The sequence below is a fragment of the Poecilia mexicana genome, unplaced genomic scaffold (assembly GCF_051168715.1).
Source record: "Poecilia mexicana isolate PSO_F unplaced genomic scaffold, ASM5116871v1 scaffold_10, whole genome shotgun sequence".
In the NCBI taxonomy this organism is placed as follows: domain Eukaryota; kingdom Metazoa; phylum Chordata; class Actinopteri; order Cyprinodontiformes; family Poeciliidae; genus Poecilia; species Poecilia mexicana.
Window position 1 is genome coordinate 25,435,761 of NW_028263379.1, and position 18,937 is coordinate 25,454,697.

Here is an 18,937-nt window from a genome sequence, read left to right on the forward strand (position 1 = left end):
CCCAACTGCTTCCACTTCAGATGAGAAGGAGATGCTTACGCGTCTCTCAGGTCTCTTCACACATACTCTGTCCGTCATCCTCTTTAAAACAATACACACAATTCTGCAACGCAATTCAAACGTAAAATACAGAAGCGGTTAATGTTTATTAAAATCCGGCAAAATATAAAAAAAATTTTTAAAAATTACAAATAAAAATTATTCGTATGACAAACCAACAGGCAATGGAAAGCAGTTGCACAGAGGCTAGCAAGGTCATGTAGCTTCTCTGACCATCCTCTCCTCTGTGGTGTTGAAAAGGCGACGTCAGATAACGGCAGCGCACAAACCTAAAAATATCAACCCTCACTCATCCACCACCCACACTGGAATAAGAGGGCAGGGTGGGGGGGACTGTCGGAATAATCTGCTTTTCCGGGTCTTATCTGAAGAAAGGCAGCGGATGAATGTGGCTCTATCTCTGCCGGTGTGAACGGCGCTGCTGCTGCTTCAGTGCAGCACATGAAACCCTGCTGGGTTTGAAGCCGGAATGAAACCTGAAACAAGTGCGGTCCCTCAAACAAAAAAAAACAAAAAAAAAAGAAAAACATAAAAACATTTTGTCATCTTCGTAAAATAATGGTCCGTGTCTTTTTTTCGTCAAAACTTATTTATTTTTTTCCTTGCCTAAATCGATGTTGCCAGACGTTTTTGTTTTTCCAAAAATCACTTTTGGGGGAAAAAAAAAAAAAGACTTAAGCCATTATTATACGAAGGTGACAATATTCGGCATGGCAATTCAGAAAATCAGCAGTTTTTAGCAGTTACAAATTATACATAATAGTAATTGTACAGAACTTGGTGACAAACAGCGTTGATACAAAAAGGTTTAAGTGTTTTTGTAAGTTGCTTATGCTGAATAATAAAAACTGGCAAATTCAGCTGCACAGAAATATTAAGCTCTGGATTTGCTTCCGAAATGAACATGCATATAACTTCAGGTTACCTTTTAAAATTAATCGACTATATTACAAACTATTGCAGCTTCAGAACTTTTATCAGACTACTTATCTGATGGAGAGAGAAAAAAAAACATGCATTTTGCTTGTGATTTGCACGGTCTTTCCACCTCTAAGATAATTTAAGAACAAAAACAATAATGATGCATAAACACATTGTAATCTAACTGGCCATCAAATCACAGATTTACATTTAAAGCACTGTTTTCTTTAGTGTGACAAACGTAAAGCTCAATAAATTAAACACCAAGAAGAACTGCAGACATGCAGGATTATCCTCCTATTTGTGAACAGAATTTTTCCAGAGCAGCTTGGAATTCACAGCGAACGTTGGCCAGCTATGGCAGGGAGATTCGTCTGAATTTGGGGGGGGGGGGGGATCCTCCGAAGCCTCTGGTCTATAAGAAAGGGAACAGCCTCTTTTTGAGGATGTAGAGAACCGTTGCAAAGAACAGAGCCAACGCCAAGAAGATGAGCAGCTTGTCAGTGAGCTCCCTGCGGTTGTACTTGGTGATGAGCTTCCTGCCCAGCTGGATGGTCCCAGTCATGGCTTTGAACTCCTCGTTCGTCTCTTGAATCGTTCTCGACGAGGTTGCTTGAACCAGAAATTTAAAAAAAAAGAAGAAGAAGAAAAAAAAGGGGTGTTTATTATAATATTCTCTCTGAAAAGCAGAGCAGGATTACTTTTGACTTTTACCAAACCTAAGGTCGCTGCAATGTGAAGTGTTTGCAAAAGCACAAATCTGACGTTGGCGAAGTTAGCGTTAGCAATCGGTCTTTCCGTGACTGACCTAGTGTTGTTATGGAGTCTTCGCTCTGCTGAACCTGCTGGGCCATCATCCGGCTGATGCTCATGAGATTCTCTGTAATGTCGCTGGCACTTTGGGCGAGGCCCTCTTTGGTCATCTTCCTTTAAAACCGAAAGCAGCTCTTTTAAATAAAAAAAAAAAAAACCTGAAAAGCTACTTTCTTCTGAAGAGAAAGCTGTGGTTTTATGATGTTTAAGGACATTTTAAGACAGAGCAGCAGGCTGCCCTCTCACCTCTTCCTCACGTCGCCATCGGCTCCATTAAGCAGCGTCTGCTTCTCCATTTTGTCCATGGACAGTTTGCTGGCGAGGTTGGCTTTCCTCCAGGCCGTCTGGTTGCTGCAAACAAAAGAATGTGTCCATTGAGCAGAAATGCACTCAGAAATATGACATAGCAAAGACACGGCCGGTTATCCGATGGCGATCACCTCAGCATCTGCTTTCTGTGTCCCTCTACTTGACTGAGCAAAGCCTGCTTGTCCGACTCTCTGTCTTGTTCCATCGCCATCCGCTCTAAGTCCTGATGAAACAGCAAAGCGACACGGACATTTTGAGAAACGAGTTCTCACCAGAAGCAATGTGTTTTTTTTTGTTTTCTCTTGTAACAAAAATAAATGAAGACTCTCACCTGAATCCTTAATCTGAGGTTGTGAAAGTGCTTTTTCACGTCTGTGTTTATTTCTGTCAGCTTGCTCTGAGGGCCGTCGCACTCTGTGATGTCCTGTCGAGACAAAACGGATGAGGCTGCACACATCCAATAATGCATCACGTTAGGCTAAAGGGATTCACGTGTTACTCTCCCACACGCACGTTTCGTAAATGTTCAAAGAAGAATGAAATCCTGAGGACAGAATATTACTGTAAAAAAAAAAAAAAAAAAGTCTAAAAAGAACCCAGAAGACTGAAGAATTCAACTGGTTTCCTCATAAGAGGTTAATTTTATTCTTAAAGTAAAAAAAAAAAAGTTTTAAGATTCCTGAAAATAAAATAAATGTATTGGATTTAATAAGAAATTAAGAAAAACGCGTTTCAAAAGCGCCAAGAGTTAATTGTCTGACAAACGGTACAGGAGTTTTAACAATAAAACTGAGAGAAAAGAGAAATTACATAAGTGAGCAGCTGAAACAAAGGCTCTAGCCGTGATGAAATTGAAAATTCTTTTTACTTTTATGAGTACGAGAAAAAAAAATGATTGAGAAAATAATTAGAAATTTTTAAACTTGACCCAGGTCTAACCACATATAATATTACATAGACATTTATACCCCAAAAGAAACCAGAAATGTAAGATTTCTAAATAAAAAAGTAAAAGAAATATGAATAAAATATTCTTTACTCATCCATTCGTGCAAGAATAAAACTATATACTTTTTCAAACAGAACCCAGAACTGCACTTTTTAGATCGAGATGATACGCCAGCATTAAAAAAAAGACTGTAATAATACAGGGATACAATTTAATCCGTCCTTTAAAGTAAACTCATCACATTTTAGCTCCACTTTCATCCCCGTTTCCTTCACCTTACAAAATGTCTGTTTTAAATTCTATTAAGCTATATGTGTAAATAATTAATAATCTAGCCAATAATTTATTGTCGGGATCTAAAAAGAATAGCAAAAAATATATTTTCATCCCATATACTTGAAATGATGCTATTAATAATCATCAGTGTTGTGTTCAAGACCACCTAACCCAAGACCAAGACAAGACCAAGACCAGAGTGTATCGAGACCGAGACAAGACCAAGACTTTTGGGGTCCGAGACCAAGTCAAGACCAAGACCGAGGGAAGTCGAGACCAAGTCAAGACCAAGACCAGCGGCCCACGCTACATGATACTATAAAATGTAAAATATGATCGAAATTGCTTCTCAAAATAATCTGAAAGATCCATATTACCATAAAACACCTAGATATTAAATACTTAATACATTTTACCAATATTAAATATTCCATTTATTTGCTAAAAAGTGTGATGGTCTCGTGCCATCCCTAAAAACATAACGCCCTGGGCATTTGCCCATATTGCTCATGTCAGAAACCACCACTGTCTGCACCATTAAACATAGCAATTGAGGCAATGCCCTGATGGTAAATAACGCTCAACCATGAACACTGACCAAGGAGCAACAAGGAAGAAGTAACCAAACAGAAGGCGCTCATCGTGACTGTTTTCACTCTCTCTCCCAGTACATGAAGCCAGGTAGTCTGACACCATGGCAGACATTACAGCTGCCACTTTGAACAAAAACAATCAAAGAGCAATGTGCATGCTCTGCGTGCTCTTCGTTCTTGTGTTTTAGTTATTTGTTAATTTAAATATTGACGTACATAATAAAATTAAATAATGATGCAGTGTACACAGAGCATTACAAGAACAAAGAACGGGTGTTCTGTCAGATCAGCATACGTTGTCAGATAGTCGTACGCTTAGCTCAGATATGCATACGCTGTCATTACCATATGATTTTATTTAATCAGCAACATAGAATCATGACGTAGATCATCATACACTTGGTTATTAACAGTTGTATGGCATCCAGCTGCAGCCAGACCTGCTTTAAACACACTTTGAAACCACAACAACGCATGTATATCCATCTAGTTATCACATTATGTCATATTATAAACAATTTAATGACTTATTTTCGTCATAACTTGTTGTGTATACTGACAACTACACTGACGGTCGGACTTAATGCGCATGCGCTGGCATGGTACTCACTGCATGTATGCTATTCTGACAGCGTATGGCTATCTGATAGAACACCGGCTACATCTGTCAGACACGTCATTACCATAAGATTTCATTTAATCAACAACATAGAATCATGACGTAGATTGTCATACACTTTGTTATTAACAGTTGTATGACATCCTGACTTAGCGGTTAAGTGAGTTTTACACGGGCGTGTGTTGTAGCTGACTCCAGCTGCAGCCAGACCTTGCTTTAAATACACTTTGAAACCATGACAACACATGTATATCTATATAGTTATCATTGAAAACAATTTAATGACTTATGTTCATCATAACTTGCTGCGTATGGTGAACTGACAACTCCTCTGACGGTCGGATTTCTTAATGCTTAATGCATGTTATGCTATCCTGACAGCGTATGGCTATCTGATAGAACGGCTCTCAGTGAGTGACACTCCAGTCCTATCTAATAAATAAAGAGCCGTGGAGAAGAATCGACTGTTTCTGAATGTCACCTCACTATATTGCAGACTTTTGGACATAGCGTTGTCCCATATATGCGACAAGTCAGTCAACACCTCCGCACAATAATTCAGCGCAGTGAGTGATAACATTTTTCATCACAAATGCTTATGTGTCTCTGTACAGCTAGCTTTGATAACATCACGTTAACGGAGCTTACCTTCTTTGAGCTACTTTTCTAAGTGACGAAAAAAGTTAGACGTTGTCTCCACCATCTGTGAAAGTGAAGCGCTACTGAGTTAGCTGTGGCCATCAGATGTCTTACTATTTATGCAGCGATATTCCATTACTGACGATTAGACAAACATTTTCTGCCGCTGAGAGGAAACCACTGCGCATGTCCTGGAGCGCCGCGCGCGAGTGAAAGGTGGGGAGGGGAGGGGGAGGGAGAGTAAAAGGTGGGGAGGGTGGGGGGACTAACAGAAACACGTAGTTGCTTGGATTTTAATCGGTGCGTTTTGCATCCACTGAAAACAAAGATGTTAACAAATAAACTAGATAGTGTGCTGTACGTTTAGTGATATTTTCACAGTTGCGGTCTTGACTGGTCTTGAAATAAAATGCCGAGTCCTCAGCGCCCGAGACCGAGACAAGACCGAGACCAAATGCGGTCGAGTCCGAGACGAGACCGAGACCATCAAAAAATGGTCTTAAGACCGGTCTTAAGACCAAGACCAACTTCGAGTACCACAACACTGATAATCATAATACTGCAGTAGTTCAAATATGTTTGCCTATTAATGTATTCAATAGTGCAAAAGTCAGGGAGTATTTAATTTTCCTTTGGGATTAATAAAGTATTTCTGAATTTGAACCCTCTTTGTTGTTTCTTTCTAAACTTTGAAGCACACCTCTTTGATAATGAGACATTTAATTATACAATTATGCTAAATTTACACACATAGATAATCTCTATTTTTCCCAGATTGTATGCTGGTTACACCAATGTGAAAATTTATTTTCATTGCGATTACTAATCTTCCCCCTCCCGTCCCCCTTCTCTACCTACTCTTTGCAAATATAAGAAATGCTAACAAAACGTCACCCCGTAGGACTGACGTAACCTTTCTAGAACAATTCATGACGTAGTCGGCTGACTTGGCACACATTTTTTGCACCTTTTATTTGCCATATAAAAAGTAACTACCCTAAACTCCTTCAGATGCAGTTTAATAGTTAAGCTGTCGACATATGCAGTCACAAAATGCTGTTAGAAGAGACTCGAGCCGTTACGTTTCTGATTTAGCATAAAGGCTAGCTGTTGTCCATGACAACCGAAAAGATTAGCGTCCCCTAACATATCGCTGGAGGGTCTTACCAGAGGAAAATTCGCACCTGGATGAGAGCCTTGATTTCCAAGTCATATTTGAGTATTTCTTGCTCACACACTCGGACGTGGACATCCGAAGTCGCCATGTTGCCAACGTAGCCGGCTACAACTACGGCAAGCAGGAAGCTGCCCGTTTCATACAGACAGTGTGTACATCGAACACAGAATTTTTTATAGATATCTAAAAGTACCTTGTACATGTTTCAAATCTTTTCTTAAGCATTATAATAATTTTTGCTTAAGTTTATTAGAATGCCGTTGCATATATATTCAAATCAAAGAAAAAACAAAAACAAATAAAAGTTCTTCATGGAAATAAATTACAGAAAAAAACAAACAAACTAGGAAGTTAGGAATTCATTAAATGAGATTTAAAATTTTTTGTATTCTTTATTAGGAAGAAAACAGAAACAAGTCAAGCGTGTGTCAACCTCAAAACAATTTAATTAAACATCATTCACACTCATATTACACACAATGTACACAACATATAAACACAACAGCAAGTGAAGGCTGTTTTAATTTAAGGTTCAGAAAAATCAAGTAATATCTCTTAAATCTTTGAAGATAATTTTAAGCAAGGCACCCAGGTCAACCTCACTAAAAACTAAAGGCACAGAGTTCTTGGTTTTCGGTGATCTGAGGAATGGTCTCCGGAAGGGCATAGCATTGATGCTATAGAAAAACAATAGGGAACAGTTTCAGAAAGAAAAACAAAAAAAACAAACAAACAAACAAAAACCTGTTGAGTAAACATGATTTCCAAAAGGTGAGCTGATGGGGGAGACATTTACCAGCAAAGTAAGGAGTTCTTGAAAGGCAAGTTAATCCCAAGCCAACTTTAGGTACTGGATGATGTCAGTGGATAGGGATGGTCCAAAGAGTGGGTTCAGTTGGGCCAGAATTGCTATCAACCAGCTGATGAAGAGCACATACAAAAAGGTAACTTGTCAGCTTCCAAATGTATTGAAAGGCATATTCTCAAAACAGCCAATATATGATAAAAGGTAATTCAAGATCTACTTTACACTGAGAGCTGTTCTAGGATAAAGACAGGAAAACAACTTTGCTTCTACTGCCCTCTTCTGGTCATTTGTGTGCAACATGCCAGAAGAATAATTAATCTTTTAAATATCCCATGAATAGTTTATTGCACTCGTAATAAATAAGTAAATGGAATATAAACCAGATAGACTACAGAAGTTAGGTGTCCTGTGTAAGTCTATTCACATTTTGTCATACTGCAACATGCTTCAATGTTTTTTTAATCGGGATTTTATGTGACAGACAAGAGAAAGTAGTGCATTGTTGTTAAATGTAATAAAAAATAAAATGCACTTAGATTTCATAAATGAAAATCTGAAAAGTGGGTCGAATATTTTTATTATCTTGTTAATTCTCACACTCTTAAATAAAATTTAGTTCAACCAACTATCTGAAGTTACCCTAAATAGTCAATAGATCCTAAGCATAATTTATTCCCAGTTTTACTCGTGAAGACCAAAGAATACACTCTTCGTTTGAACATTTCAGTGTCCTTTCAATCAGACATCTGAAAAAATGTTTTCATTTAATCTGAGAAGCAGCCAACAGAGCAGAAAACCTATTGAGGGCTGAGAAAGACTTGAGACGTGGGCAAAAGTTCCCTAAACACACAGCCAGAGCTACAATTTGTAAAAGCTTTTTAAGCCATGTATCATTTTTCTTCTTAATTACACAATGCTTTATATTGACCCATCACATCAAACCCTAATAAAATATATTCAAGTGTGTGGCTGCTTTTGTGTGACATAATGTGAGAAAATGTTTTTATGAGGTGTAATAACTTTATTGATATTTTCAACTGATTTATAACTGTATTGTTAGATTCTTTGATCTCAAGGAGCTTTACTCTCTAAGAAAAAGTTGAAGAATAACAAATGGTTATAAGAATAGCAACACCCGAAAATACTACAACACATCCAGACAAATGCATCTTCTTTCTGTTTCACAGTGTTAGGTTAAATGTAATGAATAACATATAGGAGGAAGCAGAAATGCTGGATGGAAATACTCACAAGAGGTAACAGCAGACTGCAGTTAGCACCAACATTGTGACAATAACTCTGCAAGAAAAAAAGAGAAAACGTCTTTTTTAAAATCTCGTGAGCCGAGGAGGAATAAAGGAAGCAGCAATACACTTTTAAGAACTGCTTCCATCTTTTTGAAAATAAAATGTGGAGTATTTATGTCTAAACGGGTTATACCTGAAGTGTACTTACGTATGGCATAATAGCTTAATCATAAACACATAGACTGTGAAATTAGCTTCAAGTAGCTAGCCTAAAGTTTTACAAGAACTTCGCAAACTTATGTAACGCTTAAAAGTCAGGCCAAGAAATGAGTTTAAAATGAACCTACTTTACAAAAAAGCATTCTTACGGAAAAAGATCAAGTTGAAACTTTTAAACTTATGTAGCTTTCTTTAAGTTGGCTCGATTTAGCTAATATGGGCTAACAAACTCACCCTCTGTTGGGTCCTTTGGGGATAAACCAGGGCACAACTCCTCCAACGATTCCCCAAAACAAAGTCATTACAGACATTACGATGGCAAACTGATCCGCCATTATTTAAAACCCAGGAGTGTCTAAAAGCTGAAAACGTTAAACTTAAGCCAACTTCGGTGCTGTGTCCAAATGATATATCCTGTGACGGGGGAGCAGGCAGCACGTATCACATGACTCTGACAGAGGGAGGAAGTAGAGGCTGGCGGAGGAGCAGTCTATGTGCTGGAAAATAACCCCATTTAATATTGTGCATATTTATTTTTAGCAGAGTCCTACTATGGAACTATGCTTCCATAGCATGCTGCTTATTTTTGACGGGATAGAGGAAAAAACAACTTTTTAAGTAATAATTAAACTTGAGGAATTTGTGATTAATCTTAAAATTGTATGCTGCAGTGCACAAAACGTAGGACAGAAGTAAAACATATGTAATTTCACAGATTACGTTGGTTTTCTTAGAATAATTTGCATTGATCAACGGTAAATGAATGTAATCTCAATCAACAAGTGATTCTGTTTTGGACACTAGTGTCAGTTTTTGGAAATTCTAATAAGCATTTTGTGACACCAACTGGTGATTTTGTGAAATTACACATTTACACAAAAACTGGATTTTATTAAATTTTAAGTGGATAGTGGTGCATAACCTTCAGTATTTACGTTACTTAACTTTATGCTTAAATACTTCACTAGCATGCAAGTCTTGGTTGTTTATTTGCCATTTGCCACTTCTATAGCTGTGCATCAATGTTATCAGATTTGGGCAACAGACTTAAAATGTTGCTATTCTGATTTATTATTTGCGATGTTCCTACATAATACTTTTTTGGATATAAATTGATTAAAGCATAGTCTAACAAAAAACATTTTTACACTAAAATGAAAATGTTTTAATTATGAAAAAAGTACACTAAATTGGTTCAGTTTCCTACAACTGTCCTGCTTAGCAGTAACCATGCTTTAAATTGTGAATTTATGATTGGGAAAACTGAAAAATAGTTCAGACAGCAAAGGAAACAACTTTCATTCGGCCTCAAGGATGTGAAAACAAAGTTGTGTCTCAAAATGACTTTTGGCTCCCTCTATAATTGCCCACGTCCTAACCTGAAAAACTTAATTTTACAAAACAGACTGATTTTTAGAGGAATTAAATACTTTTATTTAATTTCTCCCTAATATTTTAGAGAGCAGCCCTAAAATATTTTAACTCCGAAAATATGCAAACGTGACACAATAGGTCAAAATTCAAGTTCAGATGTTCTTTCTCACAGTCTTCTGTCAGCCAGAATTTAAAATGAATGTTTCACAAAATATTTTAAGCAGTTACAAATCTTGACATGTAAATTTTGTGATGTCTTAATTTTGGGATATTTATATGCATGTATATATGTACACATGAAACTCCAAACAAAATGAGATCCAATTATACAGTTTATTTATAGCAAAAGATCATTTTCACTCCTGCATCTTCTCGATGGTCTCCTCCTTGTATTTGCCCTTGTCCTTCCCAACAGCGCGAGACTTGGCTTTGCGCTCAAGGATCTTCTTGCGATCCTTATCGAGCTTTAGCCTAGTGATGACCACCTGGAAAAACAAAAACATGACTTGGTAAGCATTATGTCTCACTGCAAACATTAAGAGCCCTCAGAACAACAAAATATCCCTTGGCTGTGTATCGTCAGCAAATATGTAATTTTGAAAGCAGAATCAACAACAATGCAAAGCTTCATTTAATAACCAGAAAGAGACTGAAATATGCATAAAGATTTGGATAAAGTGCTCAAATATTTAAAGTAACGTTTCAGTGACGTCAACCTACCCCACCATACTTCTACACCGCTTTAATTCGCTTAAGCACAAAAATATGTTTAGTCATTAACTATGTACTTTTAACTGGATGCAACGAAATGTAATATAAACACATATTCTTTGAAGACAGAGCTTTAGATGCAGAATTACATGGAACCTAAGGTGCAACCTGTGATTAGTTATGCTCTCAAATACATTTTTTAGCTTTATAAACAAACGTATAAAATAACAATCTGTATCCATGCTGTGAACACTTTTCCACAATATAACACCAGGAAAAGGTCAAAGATGTGTAGACAAGTTTGTGAACTACTGATGGCAAGGCGTCCCTGCTGTTCTAGGAAGCTTGTAGTGCAAGTTAAGTCTTGAGTGTTTTAAATTTTGAAATTGTGGTTCAACATGCAGTCCAATAACTGTGTTTAATTTGGATGCACTCATATTTACAAAGAATTTGAAAAACAGAAGAATTAAAACACTAATTTTAAAAGGACAGTTAAAACTTGGGCCTTTTCACTCCTGATTTAAACATTTAATGGAAACTTGCTAATGTTTGACAGAAGAAAGTTTTATGCAAAATATTTATGCGTAGTCAGTAGCACATTTCACTCATGTTTGTGTCATAATGACAAAGGAAACAGCTCTGATCTCCTCTGATAATTCACATATAATAAATACAGCTCTGGGTCAGTTCAGTGCCAATACAAACATGCACAAAGCTGTGCAACTTACACACAGCAGGACAAGCTGTCATGTTAACACAGCTGGCTTTTGCTAGGTGTTATGCGAATCGGTCACTGATTTATGGTTTTGAGACTGTCTATTAACAAAAATAATCTAATCGGATAAATAAATAAATCTAAATAAATAATCTTTATAAAGTGGATTGTATCTTATGAAATGATAAAAGTTATATATGCAACAAATAAATTAAATAATAAAAACATTAAAGGTTTTAAATGGAATCATTAAAAATTGCACTCTATCCTTCACTCAAATGCCAAGTCCACCTGATTTTTCCCCCACAGTCAAACACTAAAAGCCTTAGATTTACATGACACACTGTCAACATGTGCAACACACAGGACCCAAATTCTTGACTTAATCCCTGCCAGTAACTTCCACATAAACAGTTTTATAACACAGAAGGCTGTTGAGCTTTTAATTATCCCTACAGGTACCCAGGCTAAGTGAATTTGAATGCCTGAAGCAAACTAATGTCAACAATGTAAACGGAGCAAACGCTTTTTACAGCCCAATTAATGAGTGCTAACGGCAGAGTTTCTATACATTTTAGTCATTTCAGCTTTCCCCTGCAAGCCTGTTATACACTTGAAAACTAAAATATTAAAGGCTAAAACGTTCAACTGAAATTATCAGGTGGCACAGATGTGATTGAACAAGTTTTTCAAACTTGGAAAGTGATCAAAAAGGAATCCCACTCTTTAAAATTGTGTAGGAACCCTGTAATAATTACAGCAAACTCTACATCAGTTTGACAGATTCATCCAAGCAGGTTTTCACCATTAGACAATTTTGTTATTTGAGTCCAACACAACAAAGCTCACTCTCTCCACTTGCAAATCCTTTTTGCCATATTTCTGGAACGCTGAAATAATTAAACCAATGAAGTACTAGACAGTAGTTCTCAGAGCATTCAAACAATCTGCACATACGTCATCAAATGACACAGCTCACTTTTAATACTTTAGCACGTTCATCCAAGCCGAGGACCTTTGGAAATGTGTCTCACCTTGCTGGGATGGATACCGACATGGACTGTGGTTCCGTTGGCCTTCTCTCTCTGCACACGCTCGATGTAGATGACGTACTTCTTCCTGTAGACCTGCACCACCTTGCCAATCTGCTGCCCTTTGTAGTGTCCACGGACAACCTGGGAGCAAAAGCATCACTGGCTCAGCTACACTGTGATCAAACCTCATAATCTCGACCAGAACTCTTAAGCTCTCGGAACCACATTACCTGCACTTCGTCGTCTTTACGGATAGGCATGGACCTCACGTTGTACTTCTGGCGGAGCTCCTTGGACAGCGGGGAAGACATGATCTTCCTCCTGATGTGTGAGGGGGCATTGAAGTGCCTCTTGCGGTTCTTGCGACGGGAGGATGTTACAAATGGGTTAAGCTTCATGATGCTGTGGAGTGAAACAAACATGCTTTATTGTGAAACTGCAAAGCTCACAGTTCCTTAAGAAAACGGCACTTGTAGCTCCAAGCCTCTCAAACATATTCAGTATAGAGCCTGCAAATAATTATGGTGGCCAATATGAAGTTTATTGCACACAGAAGTAGAGCAACTGCTTGCATACAAGCTAGCATAGTCCTCACAGGGTAAAGCTACATGCTAAGGTAGCTAACGGCGCTCCGAAGGTTTAACTACAAGCTAAAGAGGAAACTCGGTTATTTCACAAAGACGGAAACGTATTAGAATTAGTTGACGGAACTCGTGAAACTACAAAACTCACAGAATTACAGTCGTTTTCACCCGAAATGAAGTCGTTCAACTACAGCGGCTAGAGGCATGCGGATAGAGCCGTAGCTAGCAGGGAGCCCACATACAGTTTGTCCAAATATCATAATCTACCACTAAAATTACATCAATAATATCGGTGATTTATTAGTATTCATGTTTACATTGTGTTACTGTGTGTTCATTGCGACACAGCAACATTACATGGAGGATGGATGTTGATAACTTTGGTGAATTTCGCTGACAGGAATCCTTACCCTGCCTTTGCTCCTCTATGGCCGGCGGAAAAGAGACCTGCAATGTACTTCCGCCTACATTAGTTCAAAGTAAAGTCTCGCGAGATGTGCAGGCTAATGTATAAATAATACACGTAAACAAAATTAAAGACCACCTACTTCTAGTATTGACATCTGCGCTGCTTCCGTGAACATTTATAGTTATTACCTTTTGGCTTGAAAGGTCATTTCAAAACTTTTCAAGTTGTTTAATTTTTTTCTTACATTTTTGTATTATTACGAATTAAAGTAATTTTTTTTGACTCTGCACGACATAAAGCATATTCTCTAATATGCTTTTATTCATGCCACGTTACAAGTTTGGTTAATATAAATAAAATTGTCACAAGGTGGCGCCAAACCTAATTAATCGATAACCTGCTCAGCAAACAAGTTTTGTTTATGATTCACCCAGTTCATGCCGCTGTTCGTCACAGTGTGTCATATCTCGCGGTTCGATCTCTGTAATCAGCTGCAGTTGCTCTCCCCACTCGGAGCAGCTGACAAGCAAACAGCAGAGGCTGCTTTCACCCGCAGACCACACAAGCACTGACCTCCTCAGCTGTCAGGACAGAAGCGAACCCCTAGTGTCCTGCTTAAACAACTCGGCTTTGCTCTCCCCACCGGTCGGAGCGCAGTTCTACCAGATCCGGAGAGATGCTGTCATAGCCCCCCTGCACCGCCGCGGACATAACAGCCTCTTTCCCCTCCCGCACCTCCCGGGTTCGTCTCTGGCTGGCCGTCGCGGCAGCAGTGCGGATGTGGAGCCCGCAACGCAGCGCTCTTCACCCGACGGCAAGCACCGGAGAAGATGAAATGTTTTTCCCGTTACCTCCCGTACCTCTTCCGCCCTCCGAGCACCATCCTGTCCTCCACTTGCCACACCGAAGGTAGGGTGGGACCCCTGAAGGGGGGCTTCCACGGTTCCGTGAGTTGCTTAATTTGTGCGAGTGACATAATTGGGTGTCCCCGAGACATGCGTGTGGAGAAGTTGTACTGGCATTACCTATTGCAGATGTGTCATAGTGCATTAAGTTGGGTTGTGTTTTTTTTATATAACGCCAAAGGGGAGAATGTAAACATTTCTGATGCAAATAACAACAATTTCATGGAGGGTTTTTTTCTGATTGTGAACCTGCGTGGCGTAGGATAAATTTTGCTGTTAACACATATTCATAGTATGTCAAGAATACAGAAACTCAGTTTGTGGAGTTGCATGACAACTACCCCCTTGGCCTCCTAACCCCTTTATTCTTCAGCCCTATAGGCATTGGCCAGTGTGAGATTCTTAAGGTGTTATAAGCTTGGCATTTAGACAAAAGATTAAAACAAAAAATGCATGATTTATTATGATGTTACAATTAGAAATGTGCAACCTGTAGCAGTGGCACCTAAACTTTTCAGTTTCTGACTCACAAACGAACAGTGGAAAGTGGAGACTTGCGACTGCCACAGCTTGTTGAGTAACTAGTATCTCATTTAAGCAAGAGTATGACAGTGCGAACAGCATCAAACAGCCAGTATGTTGTTTTTATCTGTAATACTAATCTTGTAAGTACAATTTTCTTGGAGTCCAAATGTTCATAGCAAGGGTCAGCAACTCCAGTCCTCAAGTGCCTCTGTTCTGCAATTTTTGGATGCTTCAGTGCTCCAACACGCCTGAATCAAATAAATGGTTAATGAACAGGTTTTTGGAAAACTTGCTGACACACCAAGGAGGTAATTCAACCATCTTATTCAGGCAAAAGTGGCGAAAAGCTTTTCTTTTGCCAGCTGACCTGCAGGGAAAGGGAAGATCAGTGAAGAATTACCTTTTGCCCCATACACCCAGAGACAGTTCTGATCATTTCAGTACAGTTTCTCACGTCTCATTATTAGGATTTTCTTTCATTTCTTTTTTTTTTTTTTAGATTATTTAGCACTAGAGGTAGATAGGAAATGTACAGAGAGAGAAGGGAGGACGACACACAGCAAAGGTCTCTGGGTCAGGAATGAACACAGAATGGCTGCGTTGAGGACAGTAGCCTCTTCATGGAGCGCGCTCGCTCTACCTCTACACCACGCAGTGCCCCACATTTTACTTTTCTAAACCTTGTTTTAAGCAGTTCCTGCTTTGTTTAGAGATAGCTCCTTTCCTTATTCATGCACTTCAGAATGTGTAGTGCCCTGAAACACTACACATTCTGTAGTGTGTTTTCCCGGAGTTGCACAGACTTCTTGTAATGTTGAAAGTCCCCACCCCGATAGCAGAAGCTTACATGACTTCTCATTCTTGCTGGTCAATTCATCTTGCTGATTGTGCTGTCAGATGTAGCCCATGAGGGGTCTGAGTCTTTGTATAACCAGCCATTTACTAGGTCATAACAGGGAGACTCAAGCATTGCATTATTTAGCTTTGGATGGTTGCCCTTCTTCCTTCCTGTGCATGCTCTGCCCTTCTGCTTCTGCCCGTTGGCACAGGAAGTAAGATACTGAATTCCAGTACGTTGTGGTCATACTCAAAGCCCCCGGTATCCTGACCTATTTATGAACTGTGCGTTATATTTTCATACAAAGAATCAAGTCCTGGGTGTATGGTTCTCAAACCGTGGTAGAAGCACCACCGGAGGTACATGGGTTGCTCTTAGTGGTACTCAGAGTACATTTTGGTATTGCATAGTAAATACAAGCACGTTAACTATTTGTATGATTTCATGCAACATACAAAGAAATTCAGGTTATGTTTATAGCACAATTTTGTTTTCTCTTCTCCAAAATGATTTCCCTTTTCTATAGTGACTAATATCAAATAGATAGTGCTTAAATTCTACATATATGTATAATAGATTACGTAAAGTTGGGTACCAATGTTTTTTTTTTTAACTAATGTCTTTATGCTGGGTTCTTAAAGAATCAGTCTCTCTTCAGACACCTTTACAGGAACCTTGAGTAATAGCTCTCCAGAAGTTTTGAAAATTTAGACTGAAAGAGAAAGAAAAAGCAGCAAAAGTTTAAAGGAAAAACTTTGAAAGATTTCAAAAAACCCTGAAGAATCATCACTTGGGATAAGATCAAATGACTGCAAGAAAGTCTGCCACCTTAGAAGGATGATATGAAGAAAACATAGCACAGTATACAATTTCAGAATAAAAAAATAATTTCAACAAATAACGTAATAAAAAACAACAAAAGGTTCAACTTCAACCTATGTAGTGCAGTTTTACTGTTTTTAAATAGAATCCAACAAAAATAGAGTCAGACAGTTTTTTTTCCCGCCTGTTTAGATAATAATAATAATAATAATAATAATAATAATAATAATAATTAGACCAAAAGGTTTACATTTTCTGTATATCACCCTTGTCTGCAGCACAGCATAGCTTGATTGGTTTTAACACGTTATCAGCTGCAACTCATTGTGCTCCGCAAACCATTTCTGAACAATCTTTGCTGAAAGGAGGCATGCAGATCAGGACATACAGTTTCCATGAATGGATGTTCAAGGTCAGTATGGTCAATATAACATTCATATAGCATCTATATGAATGTTATGCTACCATGTACCAACAACTAATTTCATTGTTTGCTACCATTCTACCATCTATATTATAGATCGTAGGATTCCCACAAGAATATTGCCCAAAGCATTACTTTTCTTAAACATGGTGCTGTGTGTTTTTCAGGTAAGTGAGGCACATGCACTTGCTTATCCAGGTGATGTAAAAGAAAATAGGATTTATGAGACCAGGCCTCCATGTTTCATATTTCCGTAGACTCGTTCTGGTGCTTACATGCCCATTGTTAGAGAGTTTTGGGTGGTGGACAGGAGTCACCAAGTTGTGATGCCTTGCTTATTCTGTCTACTTTTTTTTTTTTTTTTTTAAATCTAAGTCAGTATGAACTTCTTCAGCTACATCTACAGTCGCTTTTTCTGGTAAATAGTACCACATTGGGCTGCCTTCACCCATTTCCCCTGCTTCAAACATCAACTTTAAAGACAAAATATTCAAAATGTTGATGCTATTACGATGAGATCGGTCATCATGTAATGCCTGAGTTTGCAAAAAAAAAAAATAATAATAACAGCGTAAGGATAATTCTTCTTTTTTAAAAGTGGAATTTTATCTTTTAAAGTCAATGTCAAATTGTTCTGATGATGTGGAGTAATATCAGAAACGTTATCGCGTCAAAGCTGGATGTGACGAAGTGAAGCTGACAAGAAACCCTTCTTTCTTGCCTCAGCCTCTGCCATCCCCGTAACTCACTGTTTGACTCTCAATCCCTCTGTGTGTCATCAGGGATGGGTATAATAGGAGAGAGGGATAGATCACGGACCATGGATCTTAGTGCTCAGCCACAGTAACATGATCCGGCGCTGCTCTCTTTGTGCACGGCCGTTACGAAACAGTCGGAGTCAGAAAGCAGAAAGCGAGAGAGGTTTGTTGATGTCCTGTGTGCTGGAGGCTGGCAGGGTGTGATGATGACACAGCAGATGACCCTGGAAATGTGATGAGTAAAGGAGGCACACACCAGCTCCTCTGTGCACTATTTGTTTTTTCTTCCGCGCGAAGTCACGCAATTACTTGCGAGACCCGAGGTTACTTCGAACTGACTTTTAAAAGTCTTCTGAGGCTGGTCAGTACATTATGATATTTATTTTTTTCTTGTCTGCTGTTTCCAGCTGAGCAGAGTTCACCCCAGGGAAGATGAGTGTGCATTTACCATGTTGGTGGAAAATGCATTGCATAAGCGGTGTACTAGACACTAGACGTGTGTATGTGTGTTTCCCTTTTGTTTATCTGGGCCATTATGAGGAATATTATGCCAGCATCACTTTGATTCACCTGGGTCCAGTCTCTGAGGAGGCGCAGGATCAACCATTTGTCAGCCTTTCCTTTGACCCAGTAAGAGTAAAATAAAGTTCTAAAACGATTTCATCGATGTTTTGTCCTTGGTGTACTCGTTTTTTCCCCCTCCTGTTTCACATCAATCCTGTCGGTTCTGTTGTGATGGATTAAGTCTTAAACTTTTTTGACAGCGGTTTGCGTTTGAGTCATGAAAAAAAACGTGGTTCCCTTAGTGACACCTCGCCGTTTTTCAGGTTGCTCCCACTCCTGCGTCGGCTTCCTCGTCTTCCTGCTTCCGTTTGTTGCTCCTGGTGGCAGGCTCCATCATTTGTTTTAGAGAAATTTGTTCAGAATTTATCACTGCAGCTGATGACAGGGACTCGAACAAGTGTCTTTGTGCATTGTTTCTTTAATGCACTGGGTGATTAATTTATAAAAGGAGCAGTTTGTGGCGCCGGTGCCTGGAGGCGAGGGACTTCTGTCATTAGTCTGACAAAGTGGGCCGTGGGTGCGCGACTTACGCAGGGTTTGCATGCTGGTGTGCATGTGTTCTGTTATCATAAGACCCGCTGTGTTGTTGCTTGCCTGACAGACAGACAGACAGACAGACAGACAGACAGACAGACAGACAGACA

General features: G+C 38.9%; 4 protein-coding genes across 4 annotated transcripts in view; 1 reads left to right on the forward strand and 3 right to left on the reverse strand.

The window, feature by feature from the left end:
• Positions 1–127: 127 nt before the first annotated feature.
• LOC106921767 (vesicle transport protein SEC20-like) lies at positions 128–6,573 on the reverse strand. Its single transcript, XM_014993645.2, has 6 exons — positions 6,364–6,573; positions 2,435–2,527; positions 2,235–2,326; positions 2,041–2,145; positions 1,790–1,908; positions 128–1,593 (listed from the first exon to the last, which is right to left on the reverse strand). The coding sequence occupies exons 1-6, from the start codon at positions 6,556–6,558 to the stop codon at positions 1,397–1,399; spliced, it is 801 nt and encodes a 266-aa protein (XP_014849131.2). The 5' UTR covers positions 6,559–6,573; the 3' UTR covers positions 128–1,396.
• A 211-nt stretch (positions 6,574–6,784) lies between these two features.
• atp6v0e1 (ATPase H+ transporting V0 subunit e1) lies at positions 6,785–9,079 on the reverse strand. Its single transcript, XM_014993644.2, has 4 exons — positions 8,865–9,079; positions 8,416–8,463; positions 7,153–7,276; positions 6,785–7,033 (listed from the first exon to the last, which is right to left on the reverse strand). Exons 1-3 carry the CDS (start codon positions 8,963–8,965, stop codon positions 7,183–7,185), a joined length of 243 nt encoding a protein of 80 aa, XP_014849130.1. The 5' UTR covers positions 8,966–9,079; the 3' UTR covers positions 6,785–7,033; positions 7,153–7,182.
• Positions 9,080–10,318: 1,239 nt separating this feature from the next.
• Positions 10,319–13,549, reverse strand: rpl26 (ribosomal protein L26). The gene is made up of 4 exons (XM_014993642.2): positions 13,459–13,549; positions 12,695–12,866; positions 12,465–12,605; positions 10,319–10,489 (listed from the first exon to the last, which is right to left on the reverse strand). Exons 2-4 carry the CDS (start codon positions 12,860–12,862, stop codon positions 10,361–10,363), a joined length of 438 nt encoding a protein of 145 aa, XP_014849128.1. The 5' UTR covers positions 12,863–12,866; positions 13,459–13,549; the 3' UTR covers positions 10,319–10,360.
• A 380-nt stretch (positions 13,550–13,929) lies between these two features.
• LOC106921764 (serine/threonine-protein phosphatase 2A 55 kDa regulatory subunit B beta isoform) overlaps positions 13,930–18,937 on the forward strand; it is a 50,047-nt gene continuing 45,039 nt past the window's right edge. The window contains exon 1 of the mRNA XM_014993640.2: positions 13,930–14,366. Within this exon, the coding sequence (XP_014849126.1) occupies positions 14,288–14,366 (79 nt within the window). The 5' untranslated portion in view covers positions 13,930–14,287. The remainder of the gene's footprint in view (positions 14,367–18,937) is intronic.